We start from the raw sequence: 26,111 nt of genomic DNA, 5'->3' as shown, positions 1-26,111 counted from the left end.
GCGCGCCCTCGGGCCTCGGGGATCAGGATGATCTTGATCTTTATGTAGCCTCTGAACTAAAACTTGATGTTGCAGGTGCCTCCTTCTAGGGGAGGGCTGGCCTTTTTTTATCGGCAACTCCCGCAAGGGAAAAGAAAAATACAGGGCATCTGTCCCGAACTCATGCATACCATATTCTTAAGTAAGTGCCTAAAGTGAGGAAAATATCTGTAGATTTTGTCCATTTAGGAAAAAAAATCTGAAAATCTGAAACGAGGTCTGAAATCTGTAGAACCTCAGGAAAATCTGTGGATCTGGCAACACTGGCCACACACCAGCCCCGCGCCAAGTCGCTGCCTGATTGGTCGATGACGGTCACATGACCACGCAACCTGTCCCAATCGCTCATATTCACTCATGGACACAGTTTATTCACCTTCTTTCCCAAAACTGATGCATTTCGAGACGTAAAGATGCATCAAACATAAATCCAGACGCCTAGGAGCAGCCTCGCCTGGCCCTGAGGAGCACCGTGAGGAGCGTCTGCACCCCATGAGCCTCACAACATCATAGCCGTCTTGACGTCACACAAGGTTCGAATTATCTGAATGGGCGCCAAACACTCCCCAACTACTAACTCTCTTAAATGCACAAAAAATTAGAGGGAAATTAATAAAATCAAGCGGGAACAACAGTACTTTTATCAGCCACTATCGCAAAATAATACACGGCTGTTACCTTTCCTTATTTATGTATTTGAGATTATTGTGGTAGAACCGCGGCCCACATGGCAGTGTTTGTTGTGGTGTTGTGGGTGGAGGAGTGGTGAGGTTCAGGAGTCTGTGTGCACTTCTTGCTTTAGCCCACAGGTGAAAGTTCATGCACTAAAAATTTATTTCATTTAGCATAACCATGTGAAAAAAAAAGACGTATGAGGGAAGAACAATAATAGAACTCATATGTTCCTCGCAATGCTAGTTCTCACTCTGATACTTCCCTTTTACACTTGGGGAATGTTATGTTTGGTGCAGGATATAAGTGATGCAATAGATGCACATGAAGCCGCACCAAGTTAGACAGTGTAAAGTGTGTAAGGTACCTTATAGTACAAAAAAAAAAGACCTTCAAACCAGGAATCAGCAGAATGCTTGTATTACTGCTAAGAATCTCATTCTTATCAGGCAGTATTACCAAGTACTACGAAGTCTGTTATAGGACCGGGAGCTAGGAACAAGTAATTGGCAAAATTATGCATGAATGAAGGATAGTGTTTCCATCACTGACATATTTATGGGTGAGGATAGGGTTAACCAATCCTGGTGACGCCCAATCAAATACCAGCACAGTAAATGATGAACAGTATAAGTAAGAATGGGCCAGAATTTGACTTTTTTTCTTTAGGTTATTCACATTTACTGCAAGTATAATTATACATAACAAAGTTACCCTAAACCCTGCCCATAATAAGTTTTAAAACTGAAATTTAACTCATTCAAATGTCTTAACTTATTCCCAAACTGATCTTGATCTAATCTTACATGTGAGTAACTCAGCACATTTTTAACCAGAACATTTTTTCACAGAATTTGTTAGTGTAGAGACTGCAGTTCATCATCACTTTATTAATGTCCAAGTCTTTAAACTAAAAGTGATGAAAAAATCAGGTTCAGAGTGAGCTACATCCTGCTAATCTCAAAAAATGTTAAACTCATATGATGGTTGACCTATCCTTACCTGGTTGGCTATCCCATACAGTTGTAGTAGAACTATCAACCAATCATAGATTAAGGGCAATCCAGATCTGCTGGCATGCCAGTCTACAAGTAGACTGAGTTGTATGTCATAAGCAGAGTTTGGAAAACAAGTTTGGTGTTTCATAAGTAGACATTTGCAGTGGTTAAATGTCTTATACCAAGACATTATTAGTTAGTATAATTATATAGTGCAGTTCCTAAATTAGCATGTAAAGCTCTCTTAATGGAAATTGTCGAATCCAGTGCATTTCTCACTCTGTATCTGCTGTCTCTGAAGTTCTACAACTTCCCTTCTAACTGATACACTCATTCTTCCAATAGTCAAGTAGCTAAAGACATTTCCAGATTAACCTATTTAAACCTAATGTCAGGCAGATATTTACTGCCTCCCAGTGTTAGCTCAACATAAACATACATGTGCACTATCAACTTTATTCAACTGCTCCCTTGCTAAAGGAAATGTGACATCACTTTCATGATTTTGACTGTACTAACCCCTAGAAAGGGAAAAGAGCTGATGCATTTACCTCTACTGACAGGCTCATCTAAAAGAGATGACACAGACCATCTCATTCTACTATGTATTACTACCATTCTTATCTCTTCTACTTCTGCACCCAAAATCACTACTATTTAAACTACTACTTCTATACTGTAGTTGTTGCTGCTGCTGTTGTTGCTGCTGCTGCTGCTGCTGCTGCTGCTGCTGCTGCTGCTGCTGCTGCTGCTGTTGTTGTTGTTGTTGTTGTTGTTGTTGTTGTTGTTGTTGTTGTTGTTACTAGCACCCCCACTTATTACTGCAGCTACTACTACTACTACTATTACTACTATTTTTGTACTAATATATGACTATTACTGCTACTACTTCTGTACTGACATACTATTGCTACTACTATTAGTTATGCTAAGAGTTTAATTTCTCATTCTTTTTACAGGGCCTGTGCATAACGAGAGAATTAATAAGTAACTGCATCCACCATGACTGAAGAACAGAGGTCAAATGACAATTCATCTAGCACGAAGCCTGCAAGTCACACTCTAGTAAGAAGAAAACCACGTATTCTTCCATTGTAAATTAACACTCAGTTAACATATAGGATAAGTGATTTCATGACTATTTTGAATGGGAGAAATCATTAGAAATAAGAAGTATAGAATCCAGTATGCCACACATTATACACTGTATCATTTTTGAAGGAAAGATATGCAAGGTATCCTATATGTATCTTGTTTAGAAGACATTAGCAGTGAGGTGATGGGAGGGTTAAATCTCTCTCTCTCTCTCTCTCTCTCTCTCTCTCTCTCTCTCTCTCTCTCTCTCTCTCTCTCTCTCTCTCTCTCTCTCTCTCTCTCTCTCTCTCTCTCTCTCTCTCTTCCCTGCTGTTCATGATAGTTTTCTTATTACCTAAATCACCTTACAATACTTATGAAATATTTCAGAAACCAAATTATATGCTCAAGTACACACTCTCAGGCCATTCTAAAGCTATATCATCAGTGAAGTTCAGTCCAACAGGAGATTGGCTAGCAAGTTCATGTAAGTATGTTTGTTTGCTGTAAAAACCTATTTACAAAAGTGAACAATCATATCCTCAGAAATTAATATCTTGTATCATAGACAGGATTCTTACTGATTTATTACCCATTAAGCATATCGTATGTAATTAATTGCTTGGAATTTTAAGCATGATGAAAGACAGAATTTACTGTGTATTAAAATAACTATCCTTCAACAGCTGCTGACAAAGTGATCAAAATATGGGGTGCATATGATGGAAAATTTGAAAAAACACTCTCTGGGCACAAACTAGGCATCAGTGATGTGGCTTGGTCACATGACAGTCGGTTGCTTGTTTCAGCCTCAGATGACAAGACACTGAAGATTTGGGAACTTGCATCAGTAAGTATTACAAATCTCAGTTTTTTTTTTTTTTTTTTTTTTTTTTTTTTTTTTTTTTTTTTTTTTTTACAGCCATATATATCTGCCAATGTGGCAGCCTCATGGAGGGCAGAAGTCTTGCACCCACTCACTTTCACTGTCACACCTACAAGCATTCCCAGACCAGTGATAAGCCACCAAGTTTTTTTTTTTTTTTTTTTTTTTTTTTTTTTTTACCACAAAAAAAATAAAGCAGCACAGAATTCATCTGTTATTTTTGTATTCAGTTTATTGTGGTAGGAAAGGAAGAAAATTATTTATGTGAGGAATAACTTCTGAATTGAATAGCAGGTCCACATATGATGTAGCCAATGTTTTTTTTTATCTTATGTGTCTCATTCTCATTAGGAGAGGACATAGATGAGGAGTGCATGCTCATCTTAGTAGTGACACTTGCCTTAGATTTTGTTAATGTTGAGGTCATTTTTTACAAAAGGTTCTCAGATATATCCTGTAGGAATAATGTAAGTTGTTTTACTTGTACTAACATTACAAACTGACCCTCAAGAATTTTTCTGATATAGTGCTTGAGAATAAACCTGTAGTTTGAGGGAGGAGCTCTACAGGGTGCACTGTGATATAAGTAAACAACGTTATGGGTCCAAAGGTTACTGCAAATTGAATGTTAGGAAACCTAATCAAAAGGCCCAGAGTTGAATTATCAGGCAGTGTGGAAAAAATTTGTCTCCTTTCATTTTGTGCACTACTTTGCCAAGGCATCCTAAGGCATAACATGGTATCTGACTTAACATTATGTCCATCTCCTATTAGAAGAGTCTTGCATCATGCAGTGAACTAGTACATGTAGACTGACAGTAGTTCATGTTCCATGTGCTCTTCACCTTTGTACTGCTCTTATTTCTTACTTCATCATGATATTCATAGTCATCATCATCATCATCAGCAGCAGCAGCAGTAGTCTGTATGCCTCTGCTGCAGGACCATCTCTGTCTGCTGCCTGTCAATTTCATGCTACCCTAACAAAACATAAGTTCTCCGTCTAGTTCTCTTCCTGCCATTTCTTCTGTCACTATTATTTGGTTGCCATTTCATCAGTATGTTGTCTATCTTTTATCTGTTTGACACATGACATTTCATATTCATATTCACTTTTTTCTTATAGGTATAATCAAGATATCTTCAACTTAGTTTTGTTCTAATCATTGATGTTCTTTTCTTATTTCTCCAACTTGCCAAACATTATTCTCTCCATTAATCTACAGGCATTCTTTCCAGTAATTACTGCTAAATATGATTTTCTCATCCAGCCATCTGATAGTTGAGCTTCAGATCTGTGTCCTTTTCTCCTCCCTCATCTAATAATTTCCTTATATTTGAGGGCTTTCCTTTCCTACTCAGATAAATGTTCCTAGAAATCTGTAAAATCTACCAAATGTTAACTCTTCAAACATACCACATCAAATTTTAGATTCTGCAGTGGCCATAATCTTTTTTATATATTGTGATAAAATTAAGAGAAATTTTCCTGCATATCTTTTGCAGGTAATATGTTATTTACATTCATTATTACTTTATTTATTTACAGGGAAAATGTGTAAAAACACTGAAAGGACACAGTAATTATGTGTTCTGTTGCAACTTCAATCCCCAGTCAAATCTCATTGTTTCAGGCTCTGTAAGTATCAAGATTTAAGCTTGAATATGTTATTGTAAATAATTAAGAAAAATTGCATATTGTATATTGTTGTATGATCCAGTTGTAGAAAGTATCACGTTACAACTGTATGAAATATTTCAGTTTGATGAGAGTGTACGAATATGGGATGTCTGAAAACCCTACCTGCACATTCTGATCCAGTCAGTGCTGTTAACTTCAATCGGGATGGAACCCTAATAGTGTCCAGCAGCTATGACGGTTTATGGTATGTTGTTTCCATATTTTAAAAGATTTATGGTGTCTTCTCTCTCTCTCTCTCTCTCTCTCTCTCTCTCTCTCTCTCTCTCTCTCTCTCTCTCTCTCTCTCTCTCTCTCTCTCTCTCTCTCTCTCTCTCTCTCTCTCTCTCTCTCTCTCTCTCCAGTATATTTAGTGACATGACATGAATCATTTTGGGTCTGTTGTAGCAGGCTTGTGTAGTAGACAACCTACATCTTTGAACAGGTCAGTGGATGCACCAGATTCCTCCCAACTCCTCCCCTCCCCCCCTTTTTATGGGGGGAGCTGGTGGTGAGAGAGAGTTAGAGCAAGAAGGGAAGCTTTTAGCGCAACTTATTCTTGATGATAGTTGGCCCTTTTCCATGGTCCACATCCTTAGAGGCAAAGACATTAATTAATGCTTGTGGTGTGTGATTGTACATGTGGTTGCTTCGTCTTAGCAACCACCTCATTTACTGAGGATCATTGTTATTGTTGTTTTATTATTCATTATTGTAGAGATCAGAGGGACGTGAATATTAGTTACTTGCCTTACTTCAGATAACTTTGTCTACAATTGTATCTATTTCTTTTTCAGTCGAATTTGGGACACCACCTCTGGCCAGTGTCTAAAAACTCTAATAGATGATGACAATCCTCCAGTATCCTTTGTGAAATTCTCTCCTAATGGCAAATATATTCTTGCTGCTACTCTTGACAACACCCTAAAGTTATGGGATTACAGTAAAGGAAAATGCTTGAAAACTTACACTGGCCATAAAAATGAGAAATATTGTATCTTTGCAAATTTCTCAGTGACTGGAGGAAAGGTGAGTGCTACAGTGTTAGTGACTGGAGGAAAGGTGAGTGCTACAGTGTTTAACTTGTAAAGTATAATTTGTACACCACATCTTTAGATATGCTCTTGTGTGACAGTCTATTTCTAAGCACCACATAAGAAAACTAGTGGTATCTTTTCTGTTTCAGTGGATTGTTTCTGGTTCAGAAGACAATTATATCTATATATGGAACCTGCAAACCAAAGAAATTGTGCAGAAGCTTGAAGGTCATTCAGGTAATGCAGTATACCATAGAGCTTTGTGAGTCTGCATAATCACAAAATATTATTTTTATGATCATCTACACACACACACACACACACACACACACACACACACACACACACACACACACACACACACACACACACACACACACACACACACAAAGAAGTTTAGAATTTACTAAAGAAGATATTATTATCAGTATTAGTGGTTGAACAAGAAATAGGGGAGATCTAAAATACTGAGATCTGAAGTCTCTCCTGCTGTGACCTTCCCTTATGGATTGCTCCAGGAAGAAGTGTAGCGGGACACAAGTCACCGCTCCTAGCACTCCATTTTCTGTTATATTATCACCCTTTTGTTTTCACTCTCTCTACTGCACAGGCTTTTGTCTTTCATCTCTTCTTTCCTCACTTTATACACATCTCTTACTTGTACACATTCTGTGCACGCTCTTTGACACATGTGTTACACATCTTCTCAATACATCATATTACTCCTTTCTTCACACAGACATACACACACACATACACTCTCTTTTTCCATAATTTTGTGTATATCATTTATCATGTAAAGTAATTTTTGTATATATTGTTCATGTTTTTGCTGAATAAAACAGAGAGAGAATACCCAGGCTAAATTTCCTTTGCCAGAGCTACACTGTTATGACACTGGAAATTGTTACCCTTCAAGGACTAAACACTGCTATGACCAAGAGTCATGGTTGGGAGCCTACACTTCTCGCTTGAGCAACTTCCAGGCGGCCAAGTAGCACCTCACCTTTGGTACAATTGGTGACCCCGTTGTTTTTTTTCCGGAGTGAGCAGCCAAGTCCACCCTGCTGCTATCCTCCAACCACCTGGCCAAGGCGACGCGGTCGGCTACAGGCGAATCTTCCGGCAGCTGCCCCTTCGCCGGTGTTGCCGCCTTCAGCAGCAGACCCCGGCCGCCACCCCGCCGGCCGCCGCCCCCAGCTGCCCGTATGCCGCCCCCCGCCGCCCAGCCGCCCTCACGGCGCCCCCCCCCCCGCGGCACTCTCCAGCTGGCCCTCGCCACTGGCCAGCAGTCTCTCCCAGTCGCGGACGCTCCTCCACGTAACTTCTGCCGGCCCCTCCAGTTTCCTGCTGTTACCTGGAGCCCTCCCACTGGCCTCGTCCCGCCTCCATCTACAGCTCTTCATTGGGGATTACCTACGGTCCATCGCCCAGGATTAACACTGTCATCCGTGGATTACTTACAGTGCGGTGCCAAGGATAACATACAGTTCGTTCAGTGGTGAGTACAGTGCCAAGGATAACGTACAGTTCGTTCAGTGGTGAGTGAAGTGACATTGCCCCAATTCGGCATCTCTCACCGCTGTGGCACCTGGTCACACCGGCGCCTCACGCCTTCACTCCTCACCGCTGTGGCTCCCGGACTTTCCAGCGCCTGTAGTGTACTTTACACAGTCACGTGGTGGTCCACTCAGCACAATGCCTGATGACGTCGACTCCGTAGCCTTCAGTGCTCCTCCGTTCATCAGCCAGGACCCTTCCACGTGGTTCTCCATCCTGGAATGTAACTTCAAGGCTTCCAAGATAACAGTAAGTCTAACCAAGTTCGTGAAGGCCTCTACAGTACTACCAGCTGACGTTCTTTCACAAGTTGCTGATGTCGTCAGTGCTGCCAGCACTTCTGCTTCACCCTATGAAGACCTCAAAGCTGCTGTTCTGCAACGCCTACAATCTACAGTGTCGGGGCGCCTCCAGGAGCTTCTGTCAAAAGAAGAATTTGGTGGTGAAAAGCCCACAGACCTTCTTCGCCGCATGAAGAAGCTGCTTGGCAACAAGTACACCTCCTTCGACAAGGAACTCTTCTTACAGCTGTTCTACCAACGCCTGCCTCCTGACACTCAACGCTGCCTCTTCACTCAAGAACAAGCTCTCAGTAGACGAGCTTGCCACTCTCGCCGATGAATTCATGGCTACCCTTCCACAAGGTCAACCAGCTGCAGTAGCCTCCATCTCAGCAGAAGACAGTACCAAGCAACTTGTTGAGCTCGTCTCACAGCTTAGACTTGAAGTGAGAGATCTTCGGAGAGAGGTCAGGGAACGCTCATGCTCACGTTCGCGTTCTTCCTCCAGACACCACTTCTGGCGCCGCCAGCATTCAAAGAGTAAGACGCCGGAGACTTCTAGTTTCTGCTACTACCATGAAGAGTTCGGGAAAGACGCAAGAAATTGTAAGGCTCCCTGTACCTTCGCCAAGTCTTTAAACCCCAACAGCGAGCACTAGCGGCGCATAGTGTTCGCGACACCTCGTCTGCGCTACTGAAGTTGTATGACCCTCTCTCCCGGACCAAGTTCCTCATCGACTCTGGTGCAGACGTCAGTATTCTCCCTGCCCCTGGTGTAGACCGGACGTTGCCTCCCCTCCTTCACCTTCACGCCACCAATGGTACGGAGATTCCTGTGTACATGCGACGCACCTTGCAACTTCACCTGAACCTCCGCCGTACCTTCGAGTGGACGTTCTACGTAGCAGCTGTCACGCAACCAATTCTAGGTGCTGACTTCCTCCGACACTTCGGTCTCCTAGTGGACATCAAGGGTCGGAAGCTGCTCGATCCTCTCACCTCAGTCACAACAAAGGGACAGATCACTCATGGTGATAGCACACAGATCTCCCTCCTCAAGGCAGACCACCAGTTCTCCTCCCTGCTGAAGTCCTTCCCTACGCTGACGCAGCCGTACTCAGCCAGCAAGCCGGTCACACACCACGTCTCGCACCACATCGAGACCAAGGGACCTCCTACCCACGCCAAGGCCCGCCGCCTATCTCCAGAGCGCGCCAGACAAGCCAAGGCAGAGTTCGAGTCCCTCATTCAGCAAGGCATCATACGGCCCAGCTCCAGCAACTGGTCTTCCGCTCTCCACATCGTGCCTAAGAAAAATGGCGAACTACGACTATGTGGAGACTACCGCGCTCTCAACTCGCGCACCGTCGAGGACAGGTACCCAGTGCCTAACATCCAGGAGTTCTCTTCTCAGCTCTCCAGATGCACCTACTTCTCGAGGATCGACCTTGTGAAAGCTTTTCACCACATCCCCGTCCATCCAGCGGACATTCCGAAGACTGCTCTCATCACACCCTTCGGATTGTTCGAGTACGTCAAGATGCCCTTTGGTTTGAGGAATGCCGCTCAAACCTTCCAACGCTTCATTGACGAAGTCCTTCGAGGTCTCCCCTTCTGCTTCGCATACATCGACGACCTCCTCATCGCCAGTCCTGACGCAGAGACGCACCAACAGCACCTCCAGCAAGTACTCACCCGTTTGCAAGACTACGGGGTGCAAGTCAACGTCGACAAGTCCGTGTTTGGGGTCCCCTCCATCACCTTCCTTGGCCACACTGTCTCCTTGGAAGGCATCACTCCACTGCAAGAAAAGTGCGAGTCCATCCAGAACTTCCCCAAGCCTACAACACAGCGCCAACTCAAGCAATTCCTGGGGATGCTGAACTACTACAACCGCTTCATCCCCAGCTGCTCACTACTTCTTCAGCCGCTCTACGCGATGATCAGGCCTTGCAAGAAAGGACAGTCCATCTCCTTAGTCTGGACTCCAGCCACTGAGGAAGTTTTCACAGCAGCAAAACAAGCTCTCAGCTCCGTCTCACCTCTCAGCTTCCCTGCCCCAGATGGCATCATCTCTATCGCCACAGACGCTTCTGACATCGGCATCGGAGCAGTTCTACAGCAGTATGTCGACGGAGGTTGGAAACCGCTCTCTTTCTTCTCAAAGAAATTTAACAAGGCGGAATCCAAGTACAGTACTTACGACAGGGAACTTCTCGCCGTCTACAAGGCCATCAAGCGTTTCCGGTACTTCGTGGAAGGTCGCAACTTCCATGTATACACCGACCACAAGCCACTCACTTCGAAGTCCCTGCACATCAAGACCTCCTGTTCGCCGCGACAACTGCGTCATCGACTTCATCTCGCAGTTCACCACGGATTTGCGCTACGTCAAAGGTGAACACAACGCCCCAGCTGATGCTCTCTCGCGCAACATCTCTGCTGTGTCATCTTCTCCCATCGACTACACTGCCATCGCTGCTGACCAGGCCAACGATGAAGAGCTGCGGCAACTCCAAGACAACCCCGCACTACAGATGAAGAAGATACAACTCCCAGGAACCACAGTGCACGTTTACGCTGACACTTCCACCGATTCCTGTCGGCCCTACCTGCCGAAGACCCACCGGTATCATGTTTTTCGTCAGCTGCACGACCTCTCCCACCCTGGCATCCGAGCATCTCAGCAGATGATGACCTCACGCTTCATCTGGTCTGGCATCAACAAAGACGTCAGGCTGTGGACCCGCACATGTGTCAACTGCCAAGCCTCCAAGGTGTGGCGACACACACGCTCTCCTGCGGCCGCCTTCACTCCAGCCTCTTCACGGTTCGACCACGTGCATGTCGACCTCGTTGGACCACTACCCTACTCTGACGGTTACCGGTACCTTCTCACCTGCGTCAACCGCTTCACACGCTGGCCGGAAGCTGCACCTTTGGCTGACATCACAACGGACTCCGTCGCACGTGCCTTCATCACTACTTGGATCTCCAGGTTCGGTGTCCCTCTCAGCCTCACTTCTGACCGTGGCAGCCAGTTCGAGTCCAGTATGTGGTACAAGGTGATGTCACTACTAGGCATCCAACGCTTCAGGACAGCCAGTTACCACCCGCAGGCAAACGGCACCATTGAGAGATTCCACCGTCGGCTGAAGTCTTCCTTAGCTGCCTCTGCCACACGTGCAGACTGGTTCCAGGCACTTCCTCTCGTCCTCCTTGGCATACGGATATCACTAAAGGAAGACCTACACCACTCCTCCGCCGAGCTCGTTTATGGTACCAAGCTCAGGTTACCTGGCAAACTCCTAACTCCTGCACCTTGCTCTACTCCTTGCAGCGTTCAGGACTTTGCTGCCAACCTCTCTGACTTCATGCAGCGTCTGCAGCCTGTCCAGCCTCGCACGTCTCCCTCCAAGACTTTTGTCAGCCAGGATCTGGACACTTGCACGCACATGTTCGTCAGGGTTGACGCTGTGAAGAAGCCCCTGCAGCAGCCCTACCAAGGCCCCTTCAAAGTCCTGAGCAGGAGGAGAAAGACGGTCACTGTGGACAAGGATGGTAAGGCTGACACCATCTCCATCGACCGAGTCAAGCCTGCCTACCTCCTTCACAGTGACCCGGCCGTCATCAACACCATCGGCCAGAACATCGCCACCAACACCACTCGGCACCAGAAGACGGTTACGTTCCTCCTCCCTCGTCACTAGGGGGGGAATACTGTAGCGGGACACAAGTCACCGCTCCTAGCACTCCGTTTTCTGTTATATTATCACCCTTCCGTTTTCACTCTCTCTACTGCACAGGCTTTTGTCTTTCATCTCTTCTTTCCTCACTTTATACATATCTCTTACTTGTACACATTCTGTGCACGCTCTTTGACACATGTGTCACACATCTTCTCAATACATCATATTACTCCTTTCTTCACACAGACATACACACGCACATACACTCTCTTTTTCCATAATTTTGTGTATATCATTTATCATGTAAAGTAATTTTTGTATATATTGTTCATGTTTTTGCTGAATAAAACAGAGAGAGAATACCCAGGCTAAATTTCCTTTGCCAGAGCTACACTGTTATGACACTGGAAATTGTTACCCTTCAAGGACTAAACACTGCTATGACCAAGAGTCATGGTTGGGAGCCTACACTTCTCGCTTGAGCAACTTCCGGGCGGCCAAGTAGCACCTCACCTTCGCTACAGAAGCAAGGCATAAAGGAGATTAGACAGAATAGAATAAAATTTTATCATCATAGTGTGTGCATCAGTCAAAAGAAAGACTACATAGATGTAGATGTGTAAATGGGATCACACGATGTAGCTCAGGGCTTGTAGAATATAGCTAGGTAAATACATGCATAAATGCACACACAGCATCCAACAAGATTTTATCTTGCCAGTTTTGTAACACTATTTCTGGAAAAGGTAAAGTGAAACTGTTATGTCACGCAATATTCAAAGAGTAGCATGCTGATATATTTGATCAGGCTTCCACTTACTACAATCAAAATGGCTTTGATCATCCAAGCATTTTGATTGTGTCATTTTCTAGTTGTTTCTTTACTGCCTATGACATAGGATCTCATCATGCAGGGCTGAGAGCAGCTCAGATTTCTTTTTTAAGAGGGAGCTGCAACATAAAAAGAGATGAAGACCAAACCATCCCTGCCTGTCCTAGTAATCAAACCTGATTTGTCTGACCTGTGAGCCAAGCATGTTGATCTTTACACCACCGGTGTGGTACATGTACTGGAAATGTGTGTCACACTGATATGCACTAGAGTGCCCAACTATCCAAATTGGCATTCAAATGATGTTTCAACATTAACAAATTGCTACAGTAATCTCTTGTTATCCATGGAAGACAGGTAACAGACACACAGAAACATGAAAAATTAGTATCCCTGAACCCCCCAAAAATTTTTTTAAGTAAAGAAAATGTGCATTTACATGGTTATAAACATTTTATTTACCAATTAACATAAAAAATAATGAAAATAAGCAATGAATACTGGTAGGTTGCTTCTCATCATCTCTTATGTTATTTGAATTTGTGGTTGGCAGCAATCCATGTGAAAGTGAAACCGTTGGTATAGAGGGATGACTATTTAAAACCATTCAGAATTCTGTAAGTCATTGTGATAAAGTGTAGTGCAAGAAATATAAAATTTTGATTTGCATGAATCATTTTAATGTATATATTTCATTTCAGATGTTGTTTTGTGCACAGCCTGTCATCCAACTCAAAACATCATTGCCTCTGGAGCATTGGAAAATGACAAAACTATTAAGCTCTGGAAGAGTAACACTTAAAAGTTTCTATCATGAAGACAGTGATACAAAATAACTAGAAATTTATGACTTTCTACTGTGGAAATACTAGGATGTTTGTTGGTGTGTCAAGTACAACTTTCTTGTAGTTTATGAAAGATATAGTGCTTTTTTTTTTTTATTCGTATGGGAGTTAAATGGGCATGTTTACTTTGTATGATCTCCTTGCAGAAAAGTAGAATTTACAATTAGCACAGTGAACTCTGAAAAAAAAAAAAAAATGTGAAATGGTTTTGACATTACAAAAGGCTCATAATTATGATTAATTTTATACTTTATACCTGTGGTTGTACAAAGTCCAAAAAAGAAAAAAAAATACTGCAGTCTTTTTCTTGGAATTGGCTGTTATATTGAATAACCAAACTTCTTACAAGTGATGATTTGTATTTTTATTATCCTGGTGTATTTTGTATGTAGTGTAGCAGTAAGCATATGGTTAAGAAGACAGATCTGGGCTAGGTGGAGTGGAGTGCCCACAAAGGCATTATAAGCCATCGTCATGCCATCTGGTTTGCCTGCCCCTTTACTATCCAGGAAAACCCACATCCCATGGTAGAATCATAAAGGTTGATGACATGTGTAATAATGCATTTTTTTTAACATAGTACAAGTATCAGGCATAGTTGATAGTGGAGGACCAGTATCAAAATGACATTGATAAGAGAAAATGTCTGGTAAAGGTACACACAATGTACACATAAAGGACAAATCCAAAACTCAGTTACATGGGAAATTTCATTTTGAAGAATGCAATTGATGAAATGCAGTCACATTGAAATTAGTAAGTATATAATGGTAAAAATAAATAAAGGGTTTGACCATTATGAAATTAACAATAACAATTAATGTATAAAGCAGCAAAGCCATGAGAGAAAAAGGGAGATGACTTAAAAAAAAACAAGTTTATGTACAACAGAAAGGGGATTAGCCAAAAAAATAAACAAATGATACAGTGATGGTCAGAAGTGAAATAACATGTAACTGTTTTCACTGTGCCTGGCATTTTTACATAACAATTGAGTCCTCTGGTGTGCTGATAATTTCCTACAAAACCTTACAACTAAAAGATTTTTAGTAGTAGTAGTAGGCAACACATCTAATCAACTCTCCACCGTGACACACAGCAGGTACATTAGTAGAAATATAGTATACATATTTATTCTCGGTCACCTGCGTGCCTGACTAAATAATAATAATAATAACAAATAACTAACTCGAAAATAAATACACTACTTGCTTATTATTGATATACCAGTATAGTCTACACAACTCTCTAGATGTTTGAACGTGTGGCTCCGAAGAGGAGCCGGATTGATGGTGATATTGGCTGAAGGGGAGGGAAGCCCTTTATTTACTTCATTCGAGGACTTAGGTTGAGAGAAAATACTAAACACTGACAGTTAATGCGGCAGGAGGTTATTTGACTAAGACCATCTAAAATATGAGGAACTGGTGAACTTAAAGTGAGTTCATGAAAGTGATGAGCCTAAATGAAAGAGAATGAAGAAGGGTCAAAACCGATTTAATTAAGAAAGATTTGAGACCAAAGGGGAATTTATATAAGGTGAAACTGATAGGAGAAGAAGATGACGGAAAATACCAGAATCAAAACTGACTTACTAAACAGAGGATGAGTGGATAAAGAAACGGGCATGGCATAACTGAAGTCAACAGAGAAAGGTGCAGGACAAAAAAGGAACTAAAAGAGTTTCAAACTTGAATTTTCAAATGTCACTATAAGGTCATTCAATTAAACTGCGAAAGTAAATTTGCACCGAGAAGCCATAACCTCATTGTCCCCTTTCATCTGACTGGCTGTTGAGCAAGGAGGTGCATCAGTTAGACGTATGTGATAGATTATTCATGAAACTCCAAGATTAAAGATACGCGTACTTTAATTTTATTTTAGTATCCCAACTATTAACCAATAAAATTTTAATTTGCAAAAAAAAAAAAAAAAAAAAAAAAAAAAAAAAAAAAAAAAAAAGGTACAATACTAAGGGAGAGTGAGCTACTTAAAATTGGCAGTTTCCTAAATGAAAGCTGTTTATTTTTATTATTATTATTATTATTATTATTATTATTATTATTATTATTATTATTATTATTATTATTGTTACCGCCGAACGGGTGAAAGAATTTGTTGTTGAACAAGCGTATGCTAAATAACATGTTCTGTGTTATGAGAGTTAAAGTGAATTAGTATATTAAATTCTGGTGCTATAATATAAAAGTTAAGTAAATGAGGAGAGTATAATCGACAGCTGTGTTGCCTCACATGGTCCTGTGAGGCTGGTGGTGAGAGACTAATATGAAGCATAAGTAACACCAAGGAAACCGAGTTACAGTAGAGATTAAGGAAACTTAATTCATTATAGTAGTTAATTGCAGTAGTGAAGTTGTGTGAGGGGAACTAGCTGTGGAGAGCTTAGCTGCAGAGAGGCAGTGAGGGTCGTGTTTACGTGGTAAAGTTGATGACATAGCGCGTAAGGTAAATAGGAGACAGGAATCTGTAGAGGAATGGGTCAAGCTGACCTAAGAGTAACATGGGCAGGCGTGAAGCGCCGAGGGCCAGCAGGAACGAAGCCCGGAGGGACAGATTCCTTTGTACCGCCACTGAATTCGGGTGCGATTACTCCAGGAAAGATCGGACCACTATAATGCAGACGCAGGTGTTGCTTGGTGACAGGCCTCCTTAAGACCCCAAACACGTGAGTTCCACATCAGTATTACGAGGGGTTGATTGTCCTAATTAATATAATCCATGATTAGTAATACATCATATTGATACAGTATTTAATGGTTAGTAGTGCTACACACGTCTTATGTACGAGTATGTCTTCAGGTTTGACCGAATGCAATAAACGATTTGCCTCATCGTGTGGGTCTAAAATCCTCTAGCTTTCTTCGGGCAGTTACAATTATTATTATTATTATTATTATTATTATTATTATTATTATTATTATTATTATTATTATTATTTCTTACATAGACATATCATAAATACATTTTATCCTAGGATAACATCATACAAGGAGGAAATAATGATAACATGAAAACAAGTGTGCATTATTAAAATATCATCTGTGTCTTGAATGGACCGCTCTCCCTTTGTGACTTTTTTTTTTTTTTTAATTGGTAAGCAGCGTTCGTACCTTCATATAATTAATCTAATCATCAGAGGAGTGGCTTCTCCGGGCAAGTTTATTTGAATGGTGATACTTCAAAAGTGCTATATTGTTAGTGGACATTATATATATATATATATATATATATATATATATATATATATATATATATATATATATATATATATATATATATATATATATATATATATATATATATATATTGCTGCTAAAAATTTTGCTCTTAAAATTTAGTCTTCATACAATCTTGGGAGTGTCATCGAAATATTAATTGATCCGAAGATAGGATTCATGTTTTACCCATGAAAAGTGCCCTGGCTGGAGACTTAATCCTAAAAAATACATTATAATATGACTGAAAACCTTACACAGAAGTATAAAGTACTGATAGGACTACGACAATCACTATTTCCATATACATTCAGTCACCGCACAACTTTTCCTGTCAATTTAGATAACTTTCTGGTATCGAGAAAGTCTCTTCCATTTTCTTTAGCTTTGAGGCATTCAATACACCCAAGAAAGCGCAGGCTCTGATCCATTCTCATCAGAGGCTTACAAACCACGACAACGACTGCCACCAGTGTCATGCCACTCAGCTTTGAAGCATAAATGGAAACACTGAACCACTGATCTGTCATACTTTGTAAATAACATCTTAATCATGCCAAAGTAGATCAGTTCAACATGTAGTTTATGAGAAGCTCTACATACACCCTGAGTAATCCCTCCTGATATGATTTTATTTATTAATATCATGTATTCACGCACTTCTGCATTTATCCCAAATTTGACTAAAAGTGTGAATATACGTCTTCCTGATGAAATAGTTTCTCAAGCTTCCATAGATATATTTAAAACAAAAGTTAACATCTTCCTGTTAACTTGCTAAGTATTTACATCTTTTGTTTTACCTTTTCATTCTTTAATTTTTCACATCCATATGCGCTCACTGGGGGAACCCTGCTTGGCTCTATTTAAGTTTTATGATCTTCCCCTAATACGTGGATTTTCATGATAACAGTAATAATAATAATGATAATAATGAATTATATTAAAATACTTTTCCTCATAATTTTGGATAATTCTTTCGACTACTCTTTTAAGGACTGCTACCTTCTGTAAGCTTTCTTTTTTTTTTTCAGCCCGTTAAAAAAGAAAAAAAAATCCCTCATCCCAGGATATAGTGTGACTGACATTCAGGTTTCAACAGTTTACTTTCCCCAGGTTTTTCCAGGTGCCCATTTATCGAATAACTCGAAGGAAAAATGAAAACATTTGAGGGAGCTGTGCTCCAACCACCCCAGCCCGAATTTTAACGCTAGCCACTGCATCACTTGTTGGAAAATATTAATAATCATTGATTTCAAAACGAACTTGGATATCTACCTAAAGTATACGGCTTTACGTTCTTGTCATGAAGTAAGAAATATGACCTGAGAGATGCTGTATGTTACTTCATAATATATCTAATATGTTTATTCGCTTTACCAAAGCATAATGTAATGTGCACCTCTTTGAACCATTCAGAAAAAAACTGATAAATTGATCTGAAGACAGGATAAATTCTTTATTAATTAACAATGAGAAGCCATAACCGCCAGGGCAGACGTCGCAACCCATGGTCATCGGGTTCTCCGATAATTTTGGGAATTTGTGTGGTCTCAGTCATTAGAAGAAAACATGCGGCTCAATGATAAGTTAACTATTTAGTGTAACAGTGCGTTCTATCAGAAAATATCCCTGCTAGATTTACGACTGCACTGTCCTCTGACGGCAGCCTAAACACGTTTTACGTTCGGGTTATTTCAATTGATGTATAGTTAATAAAGATCTGCAGATTCATATGGAAATGTCTTATTATGCTCTATTAGCTCTCTTAGAGAGTGCACATGCCTGATTTTATGAAAATAACTCAGCGTGAAAGAGAATGAAGATGGATGGCGATCGCAGCCACATCCAAGATTCCAACGGTATAGTTACTGTTGAAAAAAAAAAAAAAATCCATATATTAAGATAAGTACTTTGCACCAATCAAGTAGCGAGATAGGGATAGAAGGTTAGGGAGGTGGCTATTAGATCAGCGGCACATTTTAGACCAAAGCCAAGAAATAGAAAACATTAATAATAATAACAAGACGGTCTCCCACACACTACACTATAATGACACAGTCCTACACACTCCACATGAAATTTCAAATGCATTCAACACCTATTTTTCACAAATTGCACCCCAACTTAGCTCCCAGCTTCCTAGAGCTCAAAATTCACACATTTCTTATCTCAGAGGTAATTTCCTAAATTCCATGAATATTCCCATAGTGACAGGAAATGACATAGTAAAAGCTATTTCTGCCTTAAAAAAATAAAAAATGCCCTACGGATGAAATACCTGTGAAAATAATCAAAGAGAACAAAAATCTTCTAGCAGAGCCACTCTCAAAATTATTCAATGATTCAATAAAAGATGGAGTTTTCCCTAATAGATTCAAGCTGGCAAAAATTATCCCTATCCATAAATCGGGAAGTAAAACTAATATCTCAAACTACCGACCAATCTCTATTTTACCAGTGTTCTCTAAAATATTTGAAATCATTATGAAGAACTTCCTCATGAACTACCTCAATTCACAAAAATTCTTAAATAATAGGCAATTTGGTTTCCGCCCCGGACTAAATACTTTTGACGCTATAAATGTGTTTACCTCTGACCTACACGATGCCTTGAATAAACATAAGTCTATAATATCCATTTTCATTGATTTCAGCAAAGCTTTTGACACAGTTGACCCAAACATTCTAATAGACAAATTACGTCACTATGGTATTCGCGGTTGTGTGGAAAATTGGTTCAAATCATATTTAACTGGCCGATCTCATTTTACATCCTACAATAACTCTAAATCAACCATCAAACCTATACATCTTGGCGTGCCACAAGGTAGCATCTTAGGCCCTATTCTTTTCCTGATATCAACGATATCAGCAATGCCTCTACTGCTTTCAACACTATACAGTTTGCTGATGACTCCACCTTGTACATAATTGGTGATAATCCCACTGACCTAATCTACAGAGCCAACCTAGAATTATCTGCCTTTTCTGAATGGTGTCTTGCAAATCGCCTAACAATTAACACAGCTAAAACTTTCTACATGCTATTTACAAATACCACCACCAAATACCAACCCTTACCTAGACTTACCATATTAGATAAAGATATCACGCAAGTTTCTAAGACAAAATTTCTTGGAGTCACATTTGACAATAATCTTACCTTTAAATATCACATATCAAACCTTTGCCTAAAATTATCTAGATCAATAGCACTATTGCTGAAAATAAAAAAATTTGTTCCAGTGGAAATTATGAAAATCATGTATATATTATGCCCATATATACCCACACTTAACCTACTGTAATCCAATTTGGTCCACTACCTACCCATGTCATCTACAAAATCTAAACATCCTCCACAAGAAAATTATTAGAATCATGACTAATAGTGACTTCCTCCAACACACACCTCCACTCTTTAAATCTATGAAAATCCTTCAACTCTCTGACTTATCAAACTTCTCTATTGCATCATACATGTTCAAATTGATAAATTCCAACAACAACAATACCCTGACCCTAACTTATAACCACTCCACACGCTACAGGCATTCTCTACAGATTCCCCATCATACCTTAACTCTCTACCAACACTCTCTAATGTATAAAGGTCCCAAAATATGGAATAGCACCCTGTCACACATAAAAAATTCATTAAGCATAAATATCTTTAAGAGAAAACTAAAAGAATATTTATTGTCTCAATACTGACACATCTTGTACTTCAATCAATTTTTATCAATATCAATTATTCTGTTTCTTGGTATTGTAACCAAATAGTTCATATCCTCTGTAACTAAAATAGTTTATAACCTCTAGTATATATACATATTTATTTCTGTTTGTTTAATTATTCTCAAAACTAATATTTGCTTGTTTATAATCAGATTCCACTTCAATTTTCTCTATTTCTCATGTATAATTATGATTTTTCTCCTTTCCTTCCTGTTCTTGCAAAGCCATTTATCCCTAAATCTTTTGTTATTGCTATTATTTTTTATTTATTTTTATTTTTTTACATTTTCTTCAATTAGATTTTTAGTTTAGTGTTGTTTTACATTTCAGTATTAAGTAGATATTAAGTGTGCCCAAAAAGCTTGTGCTTCATAAGGGGCTGTTTGTCTTTCAATTAATTGTACCTTAAGCTTATATAATATTATGTATTACAGACAAACATAATAAAGTGTTTAAAGTGTTTAAAGTGAGTCCTCACTTCGCCTTTCTGCTTAACAGCGTCATGAAGTTTATTCAACCTCCTGATGTCAATGCAGATAAGATTGGATCAGACCAAAGAATGTACTGCGTATTACATATATACATATTACATTAGGAGAGAATATATATATATATATATATATATATATATATATATATATATATATATATATATATATATATATATATATATATATATATATATAAAGATCAGGCATATATATATATATATATATAAAGATCAGGCATGCCATTCTATATTCAAGGAGCATCTAGAAAAGAAGGTAAAAATGATTTTCATATTTTCTCTGTTTTACTATTTGTCTGTATCTTATTAGGTAAGATGGATTCAGCTCTGAAATTTCACCACCTTAACCGGATTCTGTAATAGCAAAGTCGATCTGTGCCTCATTCCTGATGTCATTATTAAATTATGTACATCTCACATAAATCAGCTTATTGTATTTGGGGCAACGGGTTTGAATAAGGGCTGTGTTGGTGACAAAATTGTAATCACCCAAACGACGATTGACCAGCTTGAAGGTGTGTGTGTATATATATATATATATATATATATATATATATATATATATATATATATATATATATATATATATATATATATATATATATATATATATAGCGCCATAAGTATTTCGACTTCATTCAATGGAAGGAGAACTACCAGTAAATTTACATTTTTCCACCGTCAAACAATTTCGGACGAGACTACATTTTCTGGAGATTTTGATGTGCTTTGAATTAATCAAGTAACCGTTTCCGTAAAAAAAAAAAAAAAAAAAATGTCCCCCACACACAAACAAGCAGAAATTCATGAAAAAAAATAATAAAACCTAACTAAATCTAACATAACCTGATTAAACCTAACCTAACCTAACCTACCTTAACGGTAAATTTGATAAAAAATAACATCTCAGAAACGAATTATTTGGGATGGTAAAGATACACACCACTGTGTTTTATGTGTTTTTTTTTTTTTTTTGCCATGAGACAGGTAAATATGTATAATAATGCCAAACTACCTCCTGCTGATTTTATAAATGCAAGAGTTTCAGTGTTTTTTCTTCATTGTTTAACCACTGATTGCTGTGGCTATTGTGATTGGCATAAGACTGCATCACCATAAGAATTTTTTTCTTTCCAGAATTCCAGAATAATTCTCTCTCTCTCTCTCTCTCTCTCTCTCTCTCTCTCTCTCTCTCTCTCTCTCTCTCTCTCTCTCTCTCTCTCTCTCTCTCTCTCTCTCTCTCTCTCTGGTAAATGTCAAGAATTAAAGGATGAAACTGTTTTCTGGTAGATTTTGATGTGTTCTGAATGAATCAAAAGTCACCAAGATTATTTTTAACCTTTTAGTCCAAAACAAATAATTTCTGATAAAGGTAACTGATGACTGAACCAGACCTAATCTAAGTTAAGTTCTAACCATGTAGGGTTAACCTCATAACTATCAGGTAACTAGGTATATAACCCTGCATATCCTCTAACCCTGCAGTACCTCATGGCAACCCAGTTGAACAGACAAGAACTCATTCATTAATAGAAAGTGTCAAAATCTTTCAAGATCTCTTGTGATTTCTGGCACCCAGCTAATAATAATACTCACTGCTGACCATTATGGTTTTCAATGTGGTAGGACAGCTGATGATCACCTGTTACTGACCTATGATTTTGTAACTCGGATTAGACACTGGAAGTGTGGTGGATGTGATACTGTTTGACTTCTCCAAAGCTTTTGACGTGGCAAACCATGCAGTTCTGCTTCATAAACTCTAGTGCATTGGTATCACAGGCCTGCTGCTGAACTGGAACAGGTAATTTCTGCAGGGCAGGACAATGAGCGTGTCTGTCTTGGGTGTCAACAGCAGCTCCAGAAATGTCATAAGTGGCTTGCTCCAGGGCTCTGTGCTGGGACCTCTGTTTTACTTGTTATACATCCTCAGTTTCTAACAACTGTAAAATTTTCGTGACAATCTCAAGCTCTACTTAAGATATAACTCTTCTCCTCCCCTGTCTTTGACCCTAGGTACGTCATCATGCCAGAATGATGTTGACAATATCTGTAGTGTTGCAAATTCATGGGGCCTTGCTCTCAATAAGGACAAATGTGTTGTCTTGAGGTTCCAATGGCTTGGCAACATACTGTTTCTTTATCTGAATATTAACTTCAAGGTCATACCATATATCTGGTCAACTCTCACAAAGACCTTGGGGTTTTGGTTGATCCCTCCCTCAGATTCCATCAGGACATCAATTCAGTTGTCAGTAAGGCCTCTGGGTTGTCTGCCAACCTTCTTAAATGTACACATTGCAAGTCACAGGACTTTATGCTCACCCTGTACAAAACTCGTAAGACCTGTACTAGAATATGCCTTCTGTGTGTGGAACACTGGTTTTCTGGGTATAATTGCTTGCTGGAATCAATCCATAAAACTTGGACCTGTCATGTTGAAGACTTGTGACTTGCCTTATTGTGAGTGTCTCAGGATTTTGGACTTCTGCTATGTCCAAGGATGTCTTTTGCATGTTGATATCCTCAAGTACTGGAAAATCTTCCATCAGGAGTGTAGTATTACTCCAAATGAAATATTCTCCTTGGCTCACTCAGTGGGCACATGGGGGCATAGATTTAAGATCTTATATATCCACAGCTCTCTCAAAGCCTGGAGAAGATTCTTCATGCTAAGATGTGTGAGACACTGGAATTCCTTACTGGATGAAGCAGTTGCTCTAGAGTCAATTTCCCTATTCAAGAAAGCCTTGCACTCTACTCTTGATCCTCTCCTTTACCAGTTTGTAGACTAGTTCCTCATCCTCATTCCACTACAGATAATTTCAGCTTATAATATTATACTAACTTGTGATATCTGTCATATAGTATTATACTAACCTGTACTACCTCATTATACAGTATTATTCCTTGATCTCATAACCATTAATACATTTTTTTCCCATCTCAATATTCTGCATAAGGTACACAGCTCAGTCATTACTATTAGAACAGCTTGCCACAGTATTGAAATCTTGCTGACTGGCATACCTGTAGATCCTTGCTGCCCTTATATTCATAGATATAATCTATACCTGCCTATTCACATGTCATGAAAGGGTAGTGAACCAGTGAGTCAACTAGGTGATTTTCTCTCTCCCTGACCTCTCATTGCAGCAACAGTTCTTTTGTTTATTGCATTACCACAGTGCATATCTTTTGATCAGTACTAACATCTATTAGAAACTTACTGGAATATGTTAGGAAGTCTCTGTTTTTAAGTTATGTATTTGTTTGCTGGTCAGAACAGGTTTACCTAGGTACTTGGACAGCATTCCACATTTGTGATGTAGATGTCTATTTCTCAACTTTTTGTCAATGTTTTATGATTTGTTTTGCAGAAATGGAATTCTGATGACGTGGAATACCTCTTTCGAAAACTGGGGCAATCTCTTTTGGACCCCCATCTTACTCTTCAGTTAGGCGTACATCTGCGGCCATGGATACTGGAGTTACTGGGGCGAGCACAAGTTGCTGCCAAGAAGACCCTTTTGTCAGGCAATGGCAATGACCTTCATCTTGCCCTTTGTATAGCTCTGAGCAAACTGGTGGCATTCAGTGGGGATGCAGTGAGGTGAGAAAGATCTGAAATGTTCATGAGGAAGTAATTTTTAACCTATTTTAAAGATGTTAATCTGATCTCTATCACAGCTGTTGTTAAAAATTAATTTTTTATTATTATTATTATTATCATTATTATTATTATTATTATTATTATTTTTGTTATTATTATTTTTATTATTATTTATTATTATTATTATTTATTATTTATATTTTATTATTTATTTATTTATTTATTTATTTATTTATTTATTTATTTATTTTTGTTTATAGCCACACTTGAATAACTGGAAACTGACAGCTAAGGCAGCTCTTGTTATTGGCAGTTAACTTTGGTAAACATTCTAATCAGACATCTGATATGTGCACATTTCATAAAATCAATTTATTGCACTAAACATTGAAAACTATGAGAAAAAGTTTCAAAATCATAGGTTCATTGCATGTAAAGTTTGCTAATATATACTCATATTATAGAAATCTGGATGCCTCCCAAAAGTTGACATTCTCTTCATATGGCAACTTTTTCAAACATGCTCTAGCATGTCTGTCTGTCTTTGACCTTGATTTTACTATTGTGCAATTTTTTTTATACAAACATGTAGCTCTTCATTCTCTCAATATGATTAAACAATATCATTTTTGTAGTGTAAATCCTCACCAAGTACAAAATTCATGAGTATATGAATTGATGAAATATCCAGTAATTTTTCCTTTTCTTTTATTGGATCTTAACAAAGGATGGTTTAGCTTACAGTATGTTTATTGGAACCTAAGTGAAAATTTTCATTGGCTCTTCTCCCTGTGAAATCCCTCTGTTCTTTTCCTTAACTTTCTTTTTATCACAAATATAAAAATGTTTATGAGAGCTTCTCTGTCAATCATATGTTTTTTTCTCAATGCCCATGAAAGCTGCATACAGTTTTCACCTAGTATTGCTCTAGTACCAACTGAACAGTAGTTGCTAATGCTTCATTTGTATATTATTTTTCTTTCCCAAAACCTGCTTTGGTAACCTTTCTTCCAGTTATGGCTATCAGTCTTTTGTATCATGACAAACAAAAACTTTCCCCATCACCCTATACAAACTTATGCCCCATGATTACTGCACTTATCTTACTATCACCTTTATACATAGGCATTATTATGAAGCATTATTGCTTCTTTGTCTTTACAGAAAGCTGTATGTATAAAAGGCACAGTCACACAAGCATTTTTTTTTTTTTTTGTATTTATCAACAATACAGTAAAATCCCTCTTATCCGGCATCAACGGGACCGCCGACACGCCGGATACTTGAATATTGCCGGATACTTGAATAGAAGTGAAATTATGTCCACAATCACCACCATACACTCACGCATCTTACCATAACAAAGATCAGCTGATCTTAATCAGCAGCTGATCTGATCAGCTGCTTAAGTGTAAGCACAAT

The 26,111-nt window shown here is 39.2% G+C and overlaps 2 protein-coding genes across 2 annotated transcripts in view; both read left to right on the top strand.

Annotated features, from left to right (window-relative positions):
* Window positions 1-698: 698 nt before the first annotated feature.
* Window positions 699-13,944, top strand: LOC135102036 (protein will die slowly-like). Its single transcript, XM_064006682.1, is given in 10 exon segments — window positions 699-848; window positions 2,669-2,774; window positions 3,174-3,270; window positions 3,470-3,633; window positions 5,219-5,308; window positions 5,432-5,456; window positions 5,459-5,555; window positions 6,145-6,376; window positions 6,534-6,621; window positions 13,448-13,944. Coding segments are annotated over 9 exon segments (957 nt in total). The 5' UTR covers window positions 699-848; window positions 2,669-2,711; the 3' UTR covers window positions 13,549-13,944.
* Window positions 13,945-21,070: 7,126 nt separating this feature from the next.
* LOC135102477 (midasin-like) overlaps window positions 21,071-26,111 on the top strand; it is a 57,908-nt gene continuing 52,867 nt past the window's right edge. The window contains 3 exon segments of the mRNA XM_064007793.1: window positions 21,071-21,129; window positions 21,281-21,332; window positions 24,457-24,689. Coding sequence (XP_063863863.1) covers window positions 21,071-21,129; window positions 21,281-21,332; window positions 24,457-24,689 — 344 coding nt within the window.

This window comes from Scylla paramamosain, chromosome 7 (assembly GCF_035594125.1).
Source record: "Scylla paramamosain isolate STU-SP2022 chromosome 7, ASM3559412v1, whole genome shotgun sequence".
Lineage (NCBI taxonomy): Eukaryota > Metazoa > Arthropoda > Malacostraca > Decapoda > Portunidae > Scylla > Scylla paramamosain.
Note: the sequence above shows the minus strand (reverse complement) of the source record. Positions and strands in the feature narration are given on the sequence as shown.